General features: G+C 35.1%; 1 protein-coding gene across 1 annotated transcript in view; it reads left to right on the top strand.

The window, feature by feature from the left end:
• Positions 1-9041, top strand: part of PDE3B (phosphodiesterase 3B) — a 94430-nt gene extending 85389 nt beyond the window's left edge. Inside the window, exons 12-16 of the mRNA XM_075425664.1 lie at positions 2086-2285; positions 4091-4294; positions 4693-4854; positions 6297-6546; positions 6888-9041. Coding sequence (XP_075281779.1) covers positions 2086-2285; positions 4091-4294; positions 4693-4854; positions 6297-6546; positions 6888-7114 — 1043 coding nt within the window. The 3' untranslated portion in view covers positions 7115-9041. The remainder of the gene's footprint in view (positions 1-2085; positions 2286-4090; positions 4295-4692; positions 4855-6296; positions 6547-6887) is intronic.
• The last annotated feature ends 9908 nt before the right edge of the window (positions 9042-18949 follow it).

Below are 18949 nucleotides of genomic sequence, written 5' to 3'. Positions count from 1 at the left end.
ACAGTCAGCATATTTTTAGCATTTGAAATACATTAGACTAATATTTCTTAACTTTATTGGGAAATTGAATGGATCAAAGAAAAAATACAAAACTGAAATTATTTAACTTAACTGAAGTTCTCCTTAATGGTTTTAATGTAAAAATGAGTATTTCAGAGTTCTGTATTAGATATCACATGCATTCAGGCCTTGAAGTCACTACCCTAACAATAACTGCATAAAAGCATCCCTGAAAGAGAAATAGAGATTTCAAAATCAAATTTTGTATGACATTTGTTCTAAAGAAGCTTGCTTTTGTGTTGTCTGTGACTTCATGGAATTAACTTTTAAATACAGATTTGTAGTAAATATAATTGTTCTAAATCTACACCTCTACACTAATATATATGTATTTAAGAAAAATAACATTGGGAATCCAGCAGTAAGAACTCTATTTTGTATGTGCAGTAAAAAAAAAATAAGATGCAAGTCATTTGGCTTTTAAAGGGCTGTAATTTTAAGGAGTAATTAATGAACTGTACAGAACATCATACAGTATGTGTCATGTCTTCCTTACTAATTAGCACCTCTGCTGTCACCTTTCTCTTTTTTCCAAGTTTGTCCATATCCACTGATTGCACCCTATTGCATTTTCTTTCTCTATGTGTTAAAGGGGTTGGGACTGCAGACTTGTTTGGAGGAAAGAAAATTGATAAAAATACTTCTGTTTCCCTTTACAAAAAAGTAAAATTTAAATAAGAAATTATAGTTTAATGCTTTGGAATTCTTCCAGTATAAATGTTACTATGATTTCTAATCCTTGCTTATTCTATTAAGGCAAAAGAGCCCCTTTTTATTATGCGGTGAAGAAAGAAGTACTATTGCTTTTTTGTTTTTTTTGAAGTAGTGACTTTGTCCAGGGGAAGGAGGAGAATAAAACTGTGAATCTCCTTATCATGCAAATATTTCTAACTTAATGGGTTTAGTTCCTTTTGCAGTAGCTTCCACTGTCCCCTAAGCTTTTCCTATAGGTCTGCAAGTTCAGGAAATGGGAAAATTATAGAAATATTAAGGGAGATGCTGATTGATCCTTTTTTGGCCTTATTGAGGTTGGAGAGAGACTGTAGAAGGCTCTTCTAGTGCCTTCATTTTACGAAGGCAATAAAATTCCATGTCTGCATAACAACAGGAGGTCTTTAGCAGCATGACAGTAAGGGGAAGGCAAAGAAGTTAGAGACCTGACCAATAATGTGTAACCATTGGTATCCATGTGGATTTCCTAAGATCTGTAGTCTGGACTACGAGACACACACTTTTGCTAGTTTTTCTCCTTCTCTTCGTTCCCTCCCACGGAACAAATACCTACAAGTGCATTTTAAAACCTTAGAATGTTATTGTTTCTTTCTAATCTAAATTACAACTCTACTGCAATCAAGAGACATGGACTAGATGGCCAGTGTCCCTTGTTCCACTAGATTGCCTTCTGTGTGTGCTGAACCATTCCTCTGAACCAGCCTTCTGCAGCATAAGTGAACTGTAGCTGCGAAGAGAGTGACTTCCTCTGTTTTATGTCTTCTAAGGCACCATACAGTTTCAAGAATCAAGGCAAATCTTTTCTTCCTTCCTCTCCTCTTCTGATGAGGGCAGTAAGTGTGGATATGTGCCCCACACATATTGCCAAAAGTGTAAAGTCTACATTTCTTCTTCTGAGATTGTGTGGCAAGAGTGAGTTTTGACTGTGGTAAATTAAAAATACTTCTTTTTCCTGATTATGACTGTTCACAGCTCTTCTGAAAATATCGTTTATTTGTGTGAATTGTAGTTATCCCTCAGCATTGTAATGGGAAATCTTGTCTGAAAAAGTGGATCCTGAGGTATATCTGTATGTAGTACTAGGTAAAGAATTTGGTTTAGAATACAAACATTCTGCTTTCCAGTTTTGGGACACTTCTTACAGGCTCCCCAATGTCCTGTAGGATTTTGTCCTCCTTGCGTAATGTCATGAATGTTTGCAATAGTATCTGGATGAGTAATTTAAAATGTATTAAAAATATGAATGAAATAATGTTCTAAAATATTTTAATTTTGTATTTTCGATTTTCTTAGACGAAGCCAGTGGTATTGCCCCTGTTCAAGTTAGCTATATTTCTTCAAAGAGTTGTTCTATTGCTGATGACAATTATGGTTGTCTAGCATCAAACATTCCTGCTTTGGAATTGATGGCTTTGTATGTAGCAGCTGCCATGCATGATTATGATCATCCTGGTCGTACAAATGCCTTTCTGGTCGCCACAAATGCACCTCAGGTAAGAAATTCTTTAACCACAAAATTATTTGTCTGTATCTGAAATAAGAGCAATAAAAATTCTTCTCTGTTCCTACTGTAGCCTGTTTAGGATCATTTGCTCAGTTTAAGAAATGGGGAAAATAATTTTCATTTAACTTGTGTAATACTTCTTTTTTCCAAATTCTGCTTTGTTTTGTATGTATTGGTTGTGTATGTGTGTAAAAATAATTTTCAATTTCCAAAATTGAAGAAAAATCCTAAATGCAGGTTAGAGTCAAAGACTATTTCATAGGGAGCTGGCCCTAGGACTGTCTAAGCAGATAATTCATGGATATCTTGCATTTTGGGAGTCCTCTGAAGTTATAGTGGTGTCTGTAGTTACCATAAAAACACAGGTTCCTCTAATAGTCCGATTATCTGCGTTGCCTAATCTCTGTATTTCAACTTAGTCCTTTATGGTAAATAGCCATTACCTTTAAGGGAGTGTGAGTAAGACGAAATCAGCAAGGCATCCTTGTTTTTATCTCCCATATTCAACTTTTTTGTTAGAAGAGAGAGTAGAAGGGAAGGAGATGTTGTGCTCTTCGGGATCTAAAAGGCTAAGACGAAAGAGGTAAAGGAGAGTAAAGCTAAACCAAATAGCAGATAGGAGAAAAAAGTTGGGGCAGGGAAGAATTGGAAGGACGAGCGCTGAAGAAAAGATGCCTAAATTGCGTGGCGAAATATTTTTATCTGAAGAGTGGGAAATTATCTGGGGAATAATATTTATGATGGCTATTTGGATCTCTCTTAATAAATTAGAGACAAGAAACTTAAATAATAATAATAATGACAACAGCAACAACAATAATAATGGGAAATCAGAAACCAGTACAGCTTGTCAGGAGACGGAGACTTTAAAAGTGAATTTACCAGTCAGTTTTCAACAATTCCTAATTGCAAAAAAAGTTTAGAATGTAGGCAGTTACATATTTCTGCTCAAAACAGTGTACAAGGAAGAATAAAAACAAAGCAGACATTCATCTCCAATTTTCAAAAATAAATACATTCATTTTGTTAATAATCTCTTCCTTTCCTCAAAACATAAACATTATTTTTGCAATTTTCAAAAGAATCTTTTTCAGGTCCTATTTAATCTATATTCAATTAATTATTTTCTAGGATGTTTTGTATAAACATGGGAGTTGTGAGTAAAATCTACTACTATTTTAATATTTTAATTAACTCATTTGCTGTTAAAATGTGTTCATCAGCATTAAATGTAGCACATTGAAAACTAGTGATACTCCACACCATTTTGCATTAACCACAGTTCTTAGATGCTTTGGAGTTCTTTTCATGCGGGTTTTTTTGGTTTTTGGTTTCTTTTTTTTAAACAATACTGGAGTTAAGAGGAATTAAAAGCATATACTGAGATCTGGGTTTTGGTTTGGGTTTTCTTGCTTGGTTGGTTGGGGTTTTTTTATGTCAGTATGTGTGCTCCACATACACTCCAAGAGTGCAAAGTCTACATTTTAAGTGGTTTCTGTATGTGTGTCTACAGTGTGAATGTAGATGTCACTAAGATATCTTTAAGGACTTCTAAAAAAAGAAAAAACTTTGCTAAATGTTTGGGGATTTTTTTTTCTCATCTGCCATTTTTGTTTCACTTTAACCCTCAAACCTAGAAGGCAAAACATCATTTCCACTCGTTGTTTTGTTTGTTTAATTTTTTTTTTTTTATAATTAAGACTTGTTTCTGAGTAGGCCTTAAGCTTCAGAATATTTAATTATAAATTTAAATCTTTACTATGTCATTTATGATTCTCTTTTGTTTTTTTGTAGGCTGTTCTCTACAATGACAGATCAGTCTTAGAAAATCACCATGCTGCTTCTGCCTGGAATCTTTTCTTATCACGACCAGAATACAACTTTTTATCAAATCTTGATCATGTAGAATTCAAGCGTTTTCGTTTCTTAGTGATTGAAGCAATCCTTGCCACAGATCTCAAGAAGCATTTTGATTTCCTTGCAGAATTTAATGCCAAGGTTTGTTAAATTTTAGTGTCTGCACTGAGTTGGTCATGATAGACTGATGTTGATGTTGCTGTGAGTATTAATAACTTGCATTTAAAGTTTTATATTATTTAAATTTACGTTATGATTCATAATTGCAAATAGAGTATTTGTTTTGTATAAACCACTTGTAGGTTGTTTTGTAGATTGACTAATAAGCCTAGCAGATGTGACAGGGACCCACAGGAGACCTCGATCATATCCCATATTTCCATCTTCTGCAAGATAGTAAATGACTGGTTTTTTTCACTGTATAAGACAAAAAATGATATAGAAAAATTAATGCAAGTGTGTGCTGTGGAAAGCCTGAAAAAAAACATGTTGATGAATAGTTTTAACTTAATTTTTAAAAATGTATGTGCTCAACCCAGGTAAATGATATTAACAGTCATGGTATAGAATGGAGCAATGAAAATGATCGCCTACTGGCCTGTCAAATATGCATTAAACTGGCAGATATTAATGGCCCAGCAAAAATGAGAGAGCTGCATCTGAAATGGACAGAAGGCATTGTTAATGAATTTTATGAACAGGTGAGTATGGAAAGTGTAATTTAATTTACTCTTTTTTCATGATAGGCAGATGATGAATTCTTTGCATTACCAAATGTATAACTAAATTAAATGTTATTTCTTGGGTTAAATCTTCAGGTAAGGTATTTCCATCTTCTCTTTCTGAATACTGAAAAATTATTTTTACAGGTAGCACACCAACATAATCTTTTACTTCCTATCAATTGTGTTAGAAACTTGAAAACAAGCTCCCTGCCAGTGTTGTCCATTTTTCAGATATTATTTTCTTTTGGTTTGTTTCGAGTTTTGGGTTTTTTTTTTGTTTTTCTTTTTGTTTTTCTTTCTTTTTTTTGTCTTAGGATGATGCTAATAAACCAGAATAACTGCTTCAACTTTGGGAGGTTATGTTCATTGGAATGTTTCCAGGTCAAAGAATAGGCATAGAATCCACAAGACTGGAAATGTATATTCAGCTAACTCTTAGTGCAAAGACAGACGATATTTGAAAACTTTCAAAATGAAATTAAAAAATATACATTAGTAACTAACAATATTGAAATGTAAATAATATTTTTACAGTGGAACTTTGATTAATAACCCTATCAAGATTAACGGGGAAAAAAGTCTGAAAAAATGTTGCCTATTTATACATTTACAACTTCTGTAAGTCCCCCAAAATATATTCTACATTTCTACTCCATTATTTTTCTGTAGTCAGCTTTAACTGTTTATGAGGCAACAACCAAGGATAGAAAAATATTTTTCAAACTACGAAGATAAAAGTAAACAACAAAATCACTTGGGTAATTTAAGCAATAGCAATAATAATCTCAAGTGCTTACACTTAACTGGAAGACCTTAGTATTCTCAGTTGCTCCTTTAGGAAAAACTTTTGTAAAACAATCAAGTCCACAGAACTGCTTATAACTTCAGTTGTGTATGAGCAACTGTTAAATTTTTTCTTCTCCAATTTATAAAATGGGAAAAAAAACAAACCACTTTATTCTGAATACTACAGTTCATTTCATTCTACGACTTTTGGGGGAAGCCGTTTACCGGAATGCCTTACCCTAGTTGATTACTTTCACATTTTCTCTGTTTATCATCTCAGCAATTGGAATTCCAATCTCTGCCTACCCTGAAGCCATCCTGTAAAGGCAGAGGAACAGAAGCTCCAGTAGAACTAGGTCTCCATCTGTGCACAAGGGTATCTCACAGCAAAGCTGAAGGGAGGATTGTGGGCTATGCAAGTCTGAGATATAATGTGTCTTTATTTTAAATTTGCCTAATTAAATTGTCATTCACTTAGTCTATATTATATCAATACTGTTATTGCCCTTAGTAAAAAGATACAATCCATATGATGTGTACTTAGTTCCTTAAAAGTAATATTTAGAAGAAAAATTTAAAGTTAATTTTTTGAAAAGTTCTGATTTTTTTTTTTTTTTTCATTTCTTTTTCAGGGTGATGAAGAGGCAAGTCTTGGATTACCTATAAGCCCCTTCATGGATCGTTCTTCTCCACAGCTTGCAAAACTGCAAGAATCTTTCATCACTCACATAGTTGGTCCCCTTTGTAATTCCTATAATGCAGCTGGGTTGCTTCCAGGGCAATGGGTTGATGAAGAGGAGGATGATGCAGAAAGTACTGAAGATGATGATGGAGCACAGTTAGACAGCGATGTTGAAGAAATGGAAGATGATCTCATTTTAAGTAAGCTTCTGTATTTCAGCTGACTTATATAGTTGTCATTTAATAGATTCAGACATAGCAGTGATGGTTGAAATTGTGTAGTACAAGTATTGTAGATTTTGCAGTTATGCTGCTTCATAAATTTTACTCTTTTTAATAAGAGTTTTGTTAAAAACAGGAGACCTGCAGTTTGAAACAGAAACCCATTGTTATCCTTTGCTATGTCACTATTTAAATATTCTGAATAAGCATCCATGCTTTTTGCTCAAGTTTACATCTCTTACAACATGCCATTGGTTTTGTATGTGTAAAATGTAATTACTTTGAATCTCAAACAGTCAAATATGCTTACAATTTTACAGAAGCTCAAAGGAAAAAAGGTAGACGAATATTTTGCCAGCTAATACACCATCTCAGTGAAAATCACAAAATATGGAAGAAACTGATTGAAGAGGAAGAAAAAAATAAAGCTGAAGGAACTAAACTGCTGACTGAGATCTCATCTTTACCTCAAGCAGATGAAATTCAGGTTATTGAGGAAGCTGATGAAGAAGATGAGCGACAACTAGGAGAATACAAGACATGCTAAGAAAACTTCAGTGGTCTCCAGTATGATGACAGCCTATTTTTTTTCCACTGTGCTGACTTTAGCCTGACACAGTTCACATAAAATTGAAAGGCCTTAATACTGTGAGAGGATTCTTTCTACTCCAGTGGAATCCCCACTCCTATGCACTTTTGCCACACAGCATATGAAACTTTATTCAAAGATTGAGTATTGTATACCCTGATGCAAAGTTCTTTATGCCTTAGTTGGTATAAAATATCCTGATATAATGCTGCCTTGCTGAATATGGAACTCTTATTTTCCTTGAGGTACCTGCAATTTTTAAAAACATTCAGTAACTTCAGTTACCAAAGTGGCAAGGACTTTTGCTGACAAGGAGATGTGGAATGAATCCTAGTATTGTCTTGAGTTGTTTATTTCATGTTATTTTGAACATGAATAAGAAAAAGTCTGTGCCTATATGAGAACTGTGTTACTGTTGCAGTGCACGCCTGTTGTGGGGTGTCTACTTAGTGCAGTAGCGTGCTTAATGTAGTCATCTCAGAGCAACTGTTCAAGGACTATGACATAAATGCTGAATTCTGGTATTTGTGGTTTAAAAAAGAAAAAAATCTAGGTGCATCTATTTCTGATGCTTTTTTATTATTGTGCATAACCTGATGTTTTATTTTTGCAGAAAATTTTTGCAGGTTTGCAGTGGGTGTTCATGATAATTCATTGAGTACAAGGCCATTATCATCTGTTGCCTTGCTGTTTTATGGTAGAACATTAAAAACCTGTTCAGCTACTTAAATTATTAAGGGATTTTATTCTTTTAGTCATAATGCTATATTTCCTGCCCTTACTCAGGTTCCTGTTTAAAAAACAAGTCAACCACATCACAGATTTTTATCTTGCACCAGTTTCCGGTATTAAATTTTAAGGAACTAAGATCTTATTTCATTTATTCTTTGTATGTAAAACTTTAGGAGAATTAAAGATTTAAAAAAAAAAAAAAAAAGATGACATAAACTACTGTTTCAAAATGGCTAGTGTATTTTAATGTGCCCCACATCTTTTCTCCCATCACAGACATAGCTTATATTGCCTTCAAGTTGGATGTACATCCTGAAATATATGGAAAGCAGAACATGAAAATGTCGTGTAAAGCCTAAGATAAGCATCACTGTACTATATTACATTCTTATGGTTGAGTTTTTAAATAAGAAAATTAGTCACACCACACATGTATTTTTTAGGAACACTACCACTATAGGTCGGGGGGGGTGGGGAGGGAATAAAAAAAGCAGGAGCATAAACTAGGCTACAGGTATGTAAGCAAGCCACAAATAAAGCTAGTTTTAAAAGTGCACCTTTTAGTATTAAACATTTATACGCTGTGCAGTTGAAGTGAATAAAAACAAATGAACATGTATGCAAGTTATTAAATGTATCTTAGCATATTTGTGTTTACATTTACATCACTTGACTTGAAAAAAAAGGTAACATTCCTAGGATGACCTTGTGTAAATTGTATTGCACTATTTTACACAAACAAATTTTTATTCTGCTCTTTGGCCAGTTTAAATAACTGAAAGGAATTATTTTTTTTTAATTTTCCACTAATAAGCTTTTTGTTGATCCATTAAGAAGACCACTGAGAAGTGCTTTTGCTATTTTATATATTCAGTGCCAAATCCCCCTTTGCTGCCACTATTACTATCACTGCAATTTTTTGTAACATCAGCAGTGTTAAAACCAGATATTTCTGTCATTAATAAAATGTTGCACTATTGAAGCTGGCACTTATTTACCATTCACTTGTATTTTTCATTTGTTGTTCGTATATTTTCCTAACAGATAATTTGAAGACTACAGAAATTATGCGTGTTTCAGTATGCTGGATTCTCAGCATTTTGTGTTTAGCGTATGTGTTTGTACATTAAAAAAAAAAAATCATTTCAATACTGTTTAGTTTCATATTTGCTTCGACTGAAGAAAAGATGCAAGTGAGCTTGTCTAAAGTTACTGTTATATTATTTTACAGGACAGTTCCATTTAGTTTCCTTTTAAAAAATGATAATTAAAAACTAATATAAAGAAAGAATAAGAAAGTAAAAATAACATTTTTTCTTTTACTAAAGCACTGGCAGCATTTATATCTGGTGACAACAATGCCAGCAACTTTCTTATCTCAGGTTTCCCTTAAACTCTTTAGAAATACTGAAGCAATTTTTAAATTCAGAAACAAGTAACAAACCTCAGCATTTAATAACCTAATGTGCTAATATGTATTTCCAATTAGATATTTTCAAGTTACAATAGCTTACTTCAAAGATATACTTAATTATGATGTATTCAAAATCCACAAAATGTCTGTTATGTATACATAATATGTGGGATTGTTACTCTAAGAGCAAGGGTAAAAGAATGTACAAATGCCAGCAAAGGTTGGTTCAGGGCATGTTTGCAGAAGGGGATGTAACTGTAACAGAAGGCGTCTTAATCTATCAAAGATGTTGTCAACAATAACATATCTCCATACAAGGTATATCGCTCTTATTCTGGTAATAGCCCACTGAGAAACTACAACCAATGTAAATCTGTGATCACACTTCACAGCTACCAAGGGATCCTAAGGAGCACAGAAAAGCACACAAAAGAACACACTTAAAATACTTTCTAAAGCAACACTCACCGCATTTTTTGTCAAGAAGTAGGCCAAACTAGGCTACACTGAAGTTTAAGCTGCTACAGTAGATATACATTTTATGGATAATATTTGGAGGTTTAAGTGAAGTCTTCAGCCCCTTTTCCTATCAAGAGTCTCCAGTCTCCTCATTGCCTTCCATTACAATGGATGTTGGATTACTTGCTCCTACAATATGCTCCTCGTACAGTGCATACAGAACTTGACTACAAAGTTTGCTGTAAGGACCCAATTCCCTCCATGCTTCTAGAGACCTGTGGATGTTATGGTGGTGCTACACTAGTCAAAAGGAACTACTTGAATCCTCTTCCCCTGAGTTCTTCCTCCATGACAAAGTTAGATGATGAGTCTAAGATCCAAAATGAAAGGACTGGTGCGACATTACTTAAGGTAAGTCCAAATTAATGATGTTTGAGCAAGACCTGATTTGCTCTGTGCATAGAACCATTTTTTCTTGGTAATTCTTGCATTCAGTTTTAACCACAATCTGTGGCAGGTGAATCAACAAAAGGAGTTAGCAGAGTTCTCAAGGGGTTACTTTTAGCTCTGGTGCTTCCTGCTGGGCAGGCATAGTTGAGGCTGGGCTTCTGGTTCCTCTAAAAGTATACACAGAATTTGAGGTAGTCGAATGTGTGGCACTAACATTCACAGGGCAGTACTTTCCCTCTTGTCCAAAAAACATTTGAGTAGGTGTGAGAGGTGCAGAATTGGAAGCATCTCATAAGCTGGTGAGTGTGAGGATCAGGAATCCCAGTCAGAGACATGTTTTGGAGTCAAAGGATGGAATTAGCTTAGGTGATGAGAATTAGAAAGGAGAAGTAGGAGTGGCATATACATACCTATAAAAGATATGTTCTTATTCAGGAGAGAGACACTGTTTATTGTTTCAAGCCAGTTCATTGTCTTCAAAAGAATACGGAAACAGGGTATATTTGGTAAGTCAAAATATTAGAATTATAGAATATATTGTTAGAAATGACATTAAAATAGAAGTGAGAAATAACGATACAATTATCATAACTTAAGTTGTGATACAAGTTTAAGAAAATTGATTTTTCTGTGGCCAATAAGAATTAGATGAGAGAAAAATATACAAAGTTGATTAAATGAGGTACAAAAAGTATGATCAAGGCCTTGTTTTCTTTTGCTTTTTTTTCTTCCAGCTTTCTTCAGAATTGTGTTTCTGGACAACTTGCTTCTTATGTCTGTGTCAAGGCAAATGAGGTAATGAATTGCTTTCATTTTTGCAATGAAGAATTTTCCTTTTGGTATCTCCTGAAGCAAGCCTTTAACTTGCTGTAAGAATCATACTGCAGATCCTCAGAGATTAAGCTGGCAAAAGAACACAACTGTTAACTGGTACCTATCTGATCTTAATTTAATAGGGCCATAAGCAATTAGTACTTTTGTCATCTGCTAAATGATAAAGAATAATATCTTATATTTCAGAGGAAACAGGAAGAAAGCTTATGGACCAAGCTGCTATGGGATAAACATTCTAGTGCACTTGAGTTTCTAGCTGGCAGTGACCCTCCTGGCATAGTGTACATCCCCCACATTGTTATGAGTCCAGCTAACAGATACGTAACTCTTAACAGAGCAATCTGTCTCAATGGATTTGTTGTCCATTGCTTTCATTTCTCCAAGACATTACTGGCTTAGACTTGAAATAATACTTCTGGTTAGTCTCATTTCCGTTATCTGCAATACCCTAAAAAAATTAGAGTAACAAGCAATTGCTTGTTTTGTTAATAATCACAGATTGGGTTGGGTTGGGTTGGAAGGGACCTGATAGATCATTTAATTCCAACCCCCAATAGTAATAGCATTAAGCTATGGAAAGTGGTTCCAGTAAAGAAGAAACTGTTTTCCTTTGGTACTGAGATGGAAACATCTGTCCAGAAACTGGCTGACTTTAAATGCTATTGTTGTGATATGCTCAGGAAACTGAATAATGGATGCTTAATGTATTAAAGTGATTGGCACTTATTTGGTTCTGTGACACTGCAGGCACCCTTTAAATAGGGCACAACATAATCAGAAGTATTTGACCGGAAGGTTTCTTTTGGAATCTGTACACCATGAGTCATCTTTTGATTTCTGTACTCCAAGAGATCACAGGTGACAGCAACTGGTGCCTATGATAGGTTCTACTACACGGGCTGTATTACTGGCAGAATGTTACAATCTGTGAAATGTAAGTAAAAAGAATAAAAATCTTATACAGAGGAGAAACCTTCTGCCTTTTGGTTCTTCTGTGAGGTTTCAGAAAAATAGAAGTGTGTAACATTAAACCAATAGAGCCGTTAAATAACAGTGAGAGAGCGTAGTGTTTCAAATGATTCCTACCATTCACCTTGTAATTTGTCCATGTTCTAAGTACCTTGCCAAAAATCAGGTGATGAGTCACTTCTGACTCATCTCTTCAGATCAGCAGAACCCTTTGCACCTTGAATGAGATCAAAGTCTTTTCATTTTACTTCCATATAAAACAAAGACTAATGCTTAGCTTAAAATGTAAGTATTATACCAAAAATCCAAAGGATAAGTTTGACATTACTTATTGCACGTGGGGAGCGGACCGCAGACTTTATCACCTCTGCCAGTTAGATGTGAAAACTTGCTTCTGTGTGTGCTCATTCAAATGGACTTAGTATACCCCTCTTTCTTTTATCATGACATTCATCCTATTAGAATTTATTAATCTCTGTGGCGTTGTCAATTTATCTGACTCACATATTAACTAAGCTTTCTTAGTCAGAGCAGTGAATAAAGAAGCCCTCCTATTTATCTTTGAGAATGGGTTTGTAATCACTTTATTCATAATAAATAAGGCATTACCAAAATACTGTTTCTAATTTCAGATGTCACACTCCAGGAAAAATACCTGTCCATTAGACAGATTGCAGAATACCAGTACAGACCAGCGAGACTGATGGCATAAAGAGAAGGAGAAAGATTTCATTCGATAGATTTTTCCGAGTCTAGACAAAATGACACTTAAATGAGATATTCTGAGGTTTTAAATACTTAGTAAGGCTGCTTTGAAAAGCAAAGTAATCAGAATAATGTTTTCAGTGTTCATAGTGTTTAGGACAAGAAGTAACAGCTTTAGATTGCAAGAAGGAAGATTCAGGCTCAACATGGCTAATTGTCTAAGGATTGAGAGGACTGTGACTCACCGAAATAGATTGCCTTGGAGTATTAAAGGAAGTCTTTAAAAAGTCTGAAAAACAGCTTTCAGAAAAACATATTACTGGGTCAGGTGAGTGAACTGCGTAACTTACTGAGATCCTTTCTGGACCTTTTTTTTTAAATACTAGGACTAGAGATGAGATCTGATATAGATCACTTTAAACACCAATAAGAAAATGTGCACAATGATAGAAAATAGTTAAATAATAACATTCAAACAACAGGAATTGGATATGTCAACTGAATCTCTATTTTGGTGAATATTGAAAGCTTTTCATTTACTAAATATTTAACTGGTAATGCATCTTCCACCAGAAACAGTCTTTTTATTTGTTGAGGGAGAGATCTAGAATCTTTTGAAAAAATAGACAAAGTTTGAAGCTCAGCCAGAGTTAAGATTCTGTCTAGTTGTCAGCTTATGAATAAATGGAAATGGAGTAGCCAAAATGTTTTGTTTTTTTTTTTTTAAATTGTCTAAAGTTAGTTTGCTAAAGCTTATTATATTTTAAATATTTGTCAAGCTATATGGTCCTCTCTAGATCTTAAGAAAGTGCATACTTAAGACATTGGGAGGTGTTGGATGCTTTTGAAGATGATGTAATTCATATACTTACAAAGAGGATTAGTTTAAGCAAGTGGGGATTTTTAGATAAATTTTAGCCCTTAGCACTGAGGTTTATTGCAATCAGCAATGAATTATTCTTACAGTCTCGTTTCAAATATGTAATCATGACATTCATTATGATATGAAGAATTTGAATATTCTGTAGGTTATATCTACAATTTGTGATGAAGTAAACGCAAGATTAAGGTATATTGCATTTCCCTCTATACTGTGACAGTTTAGACTGTACATTCCTTGGGAGAGAAACAGTATGTCTTTATACAACGTAAAATACAATGGAAGATGCCTTGAGGGGCTTCAAAAAGCAACTTTTAGGCTTCCAAAAAAGAGCAATTAAATTAACTTCCTAACCTATATAGGCATAAGAAGAGTCATAAGTACCTATGTTGTCCCTGGAAAAATTAGGCATGTTCACCAGCATTATTATTTTAACTGAGCTTATTGTGCAAGTCGAAGGGTGTTTGGACTCCTTAAACAGGGATCATGTGGAGAAAGGAAACTTAATTACCTGAGAATAACTGGACTTCTTGAAGATGTTTTATCCATAGTGATTCTATTAGCTAACTTTCATTCCTTATTGGTATGAAACCCTACCTGGGTTACCTATATTAGTGAAGGACCTGAACAACAGTTGATTCCCTCATTTTAGTGAAGGTGTAAGACTGTCCATGGGGCATACAGCATGGACCCTGTTGTCTAGATGCTAATGGTGGGACTAATGTGGTTAAGCATCCTAAAAAATTAACTGTAATGTAAAAAGTTCATATTTTTCTATATGTAATATTTTTCTCATGCTTTGGATAAGTCATAGTTTATACAAATAGAACATATTTATTTTAGGATTTTTAGTAGGAGTATAGAAAAGGAAGTCAGCACTTGAAAACAGCAAGGCAACACATAGTAAGTTTATTTGGTTTTCTGCTATATTACTATAGGCTGATATATATTACATGTAAAATTTTAGGCAAGCAGCCATCTGCTTCGGTAATAGTAAACTGTTGGATTAGATTGCACATTCTGATATGCTCCATTATTTTAATCAATTTAATCTATTTGGAATGTTACTTATTCAGAAGAATGTAACAAACGTAATGTCTCCTGAAGTCTGGCTATCTTCCTAAGAAATGACTACTCTGTGAGTATGGGTTCTGCCTAATTCTAATCACATTGACATCAAGATAGTTGACAGCCCTCAAAAATATCTAAAGGGATGATCTAGAAATGGAAGAATCTGATGATCCTCAAATTGTATTGTATGAAAGAACAGAGTAAGGCATAATATTTCCAGAACAGGTTTAATTTTATTTTGATTAGACAAAGGGTTTGAATTATGAGGCCCAATGCCAAAAAAACCACTAGCATCCAAACATCTAGCTGCTATGAAAATGCAAGTCTGTACCGTCACAGACCAATTTATACTGAGAGTTTACCTTTCAAAATCTTATTGAATAGTCCACTGTACTTAGCTGTGTTATTGTCTGTTTTCATCATTCCATCTACCTCACCCAAAGATAAACTCTGATCTGGCATCTTCACCATGATGATTGTTTCCCCCTGTTTATCCTTAATCCTTATATTTTCCTATTCAATGCATTGTCGTAAAATTTACAAAATCTTATTTTCACCCCTTTTTCAAAGTGATTTGACTATCGTTTATTGTGTTCTCTCCGAACTTGCTACTTTTCAGGTGAATGTGCTATCTTAACGACAACATAATCTACCTCATCTACTTGCTAGTGCTTGTACAAACCATTAGGATCAATTTAAGATGAAAAAAAATTTACATGAATAGTTTATTTTCACTATTTGGACAGCCTGAATCAGAATTAGATTCAGAATCTAACTGTGTAGCAGAACAACATAATCAAGAAAAGACCTGTTTGCTATGTGAGCTCAGGCTGCTTTAACACTTGAATAGCTAGCAAAGGTTTGGAGTTCAGAGAGAATGGCAAATTTTATAAGCTGATGATTGAGACAGGAGGGACTACTGGTACCTTATGTAGTTTACATCTCATGCTGAAGACAGTGCAAATTAGAACCAGAGCACAGGAGAAAGATCTGATAACTGGTTTTAAAATGTCTGTAACAATACAGGAATAACTATCCTCATTGCTAGCTATACAGCTGATTTTTCATCTAAAGCTGTTCCAAGTATTCAGCTGGTTCCTAATTTAAAGATATTTCACCTTTGACTTCTATATATATTCTTGTCTGCTTAGTGAAGAGATCTTTTATCAACTTTTTGTTCTCTGTGTAGATAGCTCTAGGCTACAATCAAGTCACTTAATCATGTGTTTGGTGAGCCAAGCAAAGGAACTGTCTTGAATGTGTCACTGGCCAGTATGTTCTAAAGTACTTTTTTGTGGTGCATATTCTGGAGAAATGCTTGAGCCTCCAACTTATCCAAAAACTTTCTAACAGTGCCAGTGTGTCACCGTGTCTAAAATAATAAATCATTCTGAAATGGAAGCATATTAGCTTGGACATGGTGCTGCCCTGATATGATCACATACTATTTGGTCAGCTCATAAAGCAGTACAAGTACCTTTCAGCAATCCAGCATGTATAGCATAAACATATTCTTAGTAATTTTTACAGCTTTATAGGAATACTAACAATATTTTTAAATGCCCCTTCAGTTGTAGGCAACAGAACAGGACACAGTATTCAAGGAATGCTTGTGCCACCACCAAATATGCATATAGCTTCTGTATCCTCACTCAACATCATGTTTAACAACCCACTATGAATCCCAAGCTCTTTTAGAATTACAGCTTTTCAATATAGATTTCCCTCATCCTATGTCTGTTTTCTGTGTCATTGGCTCATAAACACCTGAATTTATATTTGCACACGTCCAAGAAGGCCAGAGTCCAGAAGGAAAGACCTTCCTTCTATTGATATTGGATCTGGCCCACAGGAGGTCAAAAACATACTCTCTGAAATTAATAGAGTGTAGTGTAAATGTACAAAATGAATGTAAATCAACTGAATTCTTTTCAGGATTACAGTTTTATAACTTCTGCAACATTACAAAAAATAGCATGATCTTGTATTGGAAACTTACCTGCACGATGATGATGCTTATGGAGGGATCACCAGAACAAATGCAGAAAGATCTATGACTTCACCTCAAGCTCTGGTCTAGTCTAGTTATGGGCAAAGAACATTTGGAGAGAGATGCTGAATACCCCTGAATAGAGACCACGCTACATTCCTGCAGCATAAAGTCAGTGCACATCATATCCTGTGCAGTAATAGTTATCAACACTGCCTACATTGTGGAGTATGTTGAAGTTTCCTTTGCAAGACAACCTGATGTAGGGGAGAGGGAGATGTGCACATCTGTTCAGCAGCTTAAATTCAGCAAACATTCATGAAGAAGAAAGGGGAAGGAGTCCACAAGCACGCAAAATGGTTGTTAAGGGTAAATTGGGTTAATAAGCAGAGAAACAGCATTAGTGTGATGGTCATTATACAGCAGGTACTACTTAGGCTTCTCTTCCCTTGCAGTCTAATCTGTGCAGTTTTGCAAGAGCCTGTACCTCTCTAAACCTAACTCCAATATCTCACCTTGGACACTACGAGGAGCTGATTTTGATATCCTACCTAGACTCTTTGCTTCAACAATCCTTGTTGAACACAATCTGCAAAGAAATGAGCTCACCTTAAGCATCTTCATGCAAAGTTGCCTAGTTTGTCCTTGGCATGCTGAGTAACTTTGGGAGTTTGGTCCAGCCAGTAACACGTTATTGTCAGTGACATGTCTGTTCTCTCGACATACACAGAAACTATATACGGAGATATTTCCATGCCTGTGGTGACAGCTATCCTCAACAAAACACCTGAAAATTTACCAGCTGTTGTCCAGCCACCCACAGGCTAAAGATGGCATTGCCGTGGATCTCCAGGGTTATTTAAGCAAGGTCCCTCAGCTAATGCCAGATCATGGTCCCACATAACCTAAATTATTCTGGGTCTACAGAGAGCATATTCACTTTGCTGTCTTTAAAGCTGTCTGGGGCTCCTGGGCACCACATTTCCCTTTACCCACAATACAGTGGCATACCCCCATAGCAGAAAGAACTATTGGTTCTGCCCAATGAAAACACAGTTTTCTTTGCAGGTTCAGTTCCTGGTTTCTGCAGTGATCTCAAACTGTAGACAAGGGAGATCAAGTCTTCCAGGCATATTTTAGCTCTTAAGTCACTATGTATCTTAAACACAAGTGAGTTTTGCTCCTTTCCAACCCTGATTCTGTACAGAATTAAAAGTTGACGCAGTCCTATAATACACTTAATTTAAGGATGAAAGAAGCAGGCTCTTTGTAAAGTCCAGTCTGAAATGGTGCTTTGGCTGCTACAGATACAGTGATTTCTGGTACTTAGTCTGAAAAATTCTGCCAATTCAATCCAGAAGTGTATGGTACTGACTGCAGCTCTTGCATCAGTGTTAAGAAGGGAATCTCCTGCTGGATAGTAAGATGTGTTGCCCTGGACCTGGACTTTAGTCTATGAGTAGATATAGGAATAGCCTGTCTGAGAAATAGGGAAGAAAGCACACATTCTCATGGTACAGAAATGGCACGAAAGAGGAAAGGCATAGAACCACTTCTAGAATTTCTGCTTTAAGGCACATATACAAAACCAGAGCAAAGATGGAGAAAATAGATGTAGGAGAAACATACAGCAGCTTATAATCTTCCTGCTGGTATTACACTGTAGTTGGCTGTGGAGATCTTTGAATGGGATATAGTAAACTAATACAATGGTGAGTTGACTATATTCTCCAGTTAGCAGAATTTCTGTGATTATACTCAGAAAAGACAACTAGTTATTGCTTAAGGAGAAATTAAAATAATTAAGAATATAAAATCAAGTCTTAATCCTAAAATTCCTGTTCTTTAGGAAAGACCGCTGAATCTTGTCTGCATTTACAAATACTGAACAAGACCAAAAAACAGTGCAAAGGACATCACAATAATCTGACAGGAAGGGAAAAATGCTGAAGTGGATTTTTTCCTGGACAAACTAGAAAAAAGAATGATTCAAAATTGTATAGGTATTGAGAGCAGCAAAGGCAAGCTAAACATGCATTTTTAGCTACATTTACAGCAAAAGTCCTTCACTGCCTTTAGGAACAGCAGTGGAGTTAGAGAAGGTATGTGAAAGTTTCTTCTTGTGGTTGTGATACACCTGTATGTGGAAACAGTGCTCCAGTTCTAAACTATCATCATGAATTCAAAGAGCTAACTCTGCAAAAGTAAAAAATGAGAAGACTATAAATAGTGGAGGGAATAAAACTCAAAAACTTGAAACTAAGAGCACAATAAATGGCAATAATATAC

This window comes from Opisthocomus hoazin, chromosome 7 (genome assembly GCF_030867145.1).
Source record: "Opisthocomus hoazin isolate bOpiHoa1 chromosome 7, bOpiHoa1.hap1, whole genome shotgun sequence".
NCBI lineage: Eukaryota > Metazoa > Chordata > Aves > Opisthocomiformes > Opisthocomidae > Opisthocomus > Opisthocomus hoazin.
The sequence above is the reverse complement of the archived record's forward strand: the minus strand, read 5'-3'. Positions and strand labels throughout refer to the sequence as shown.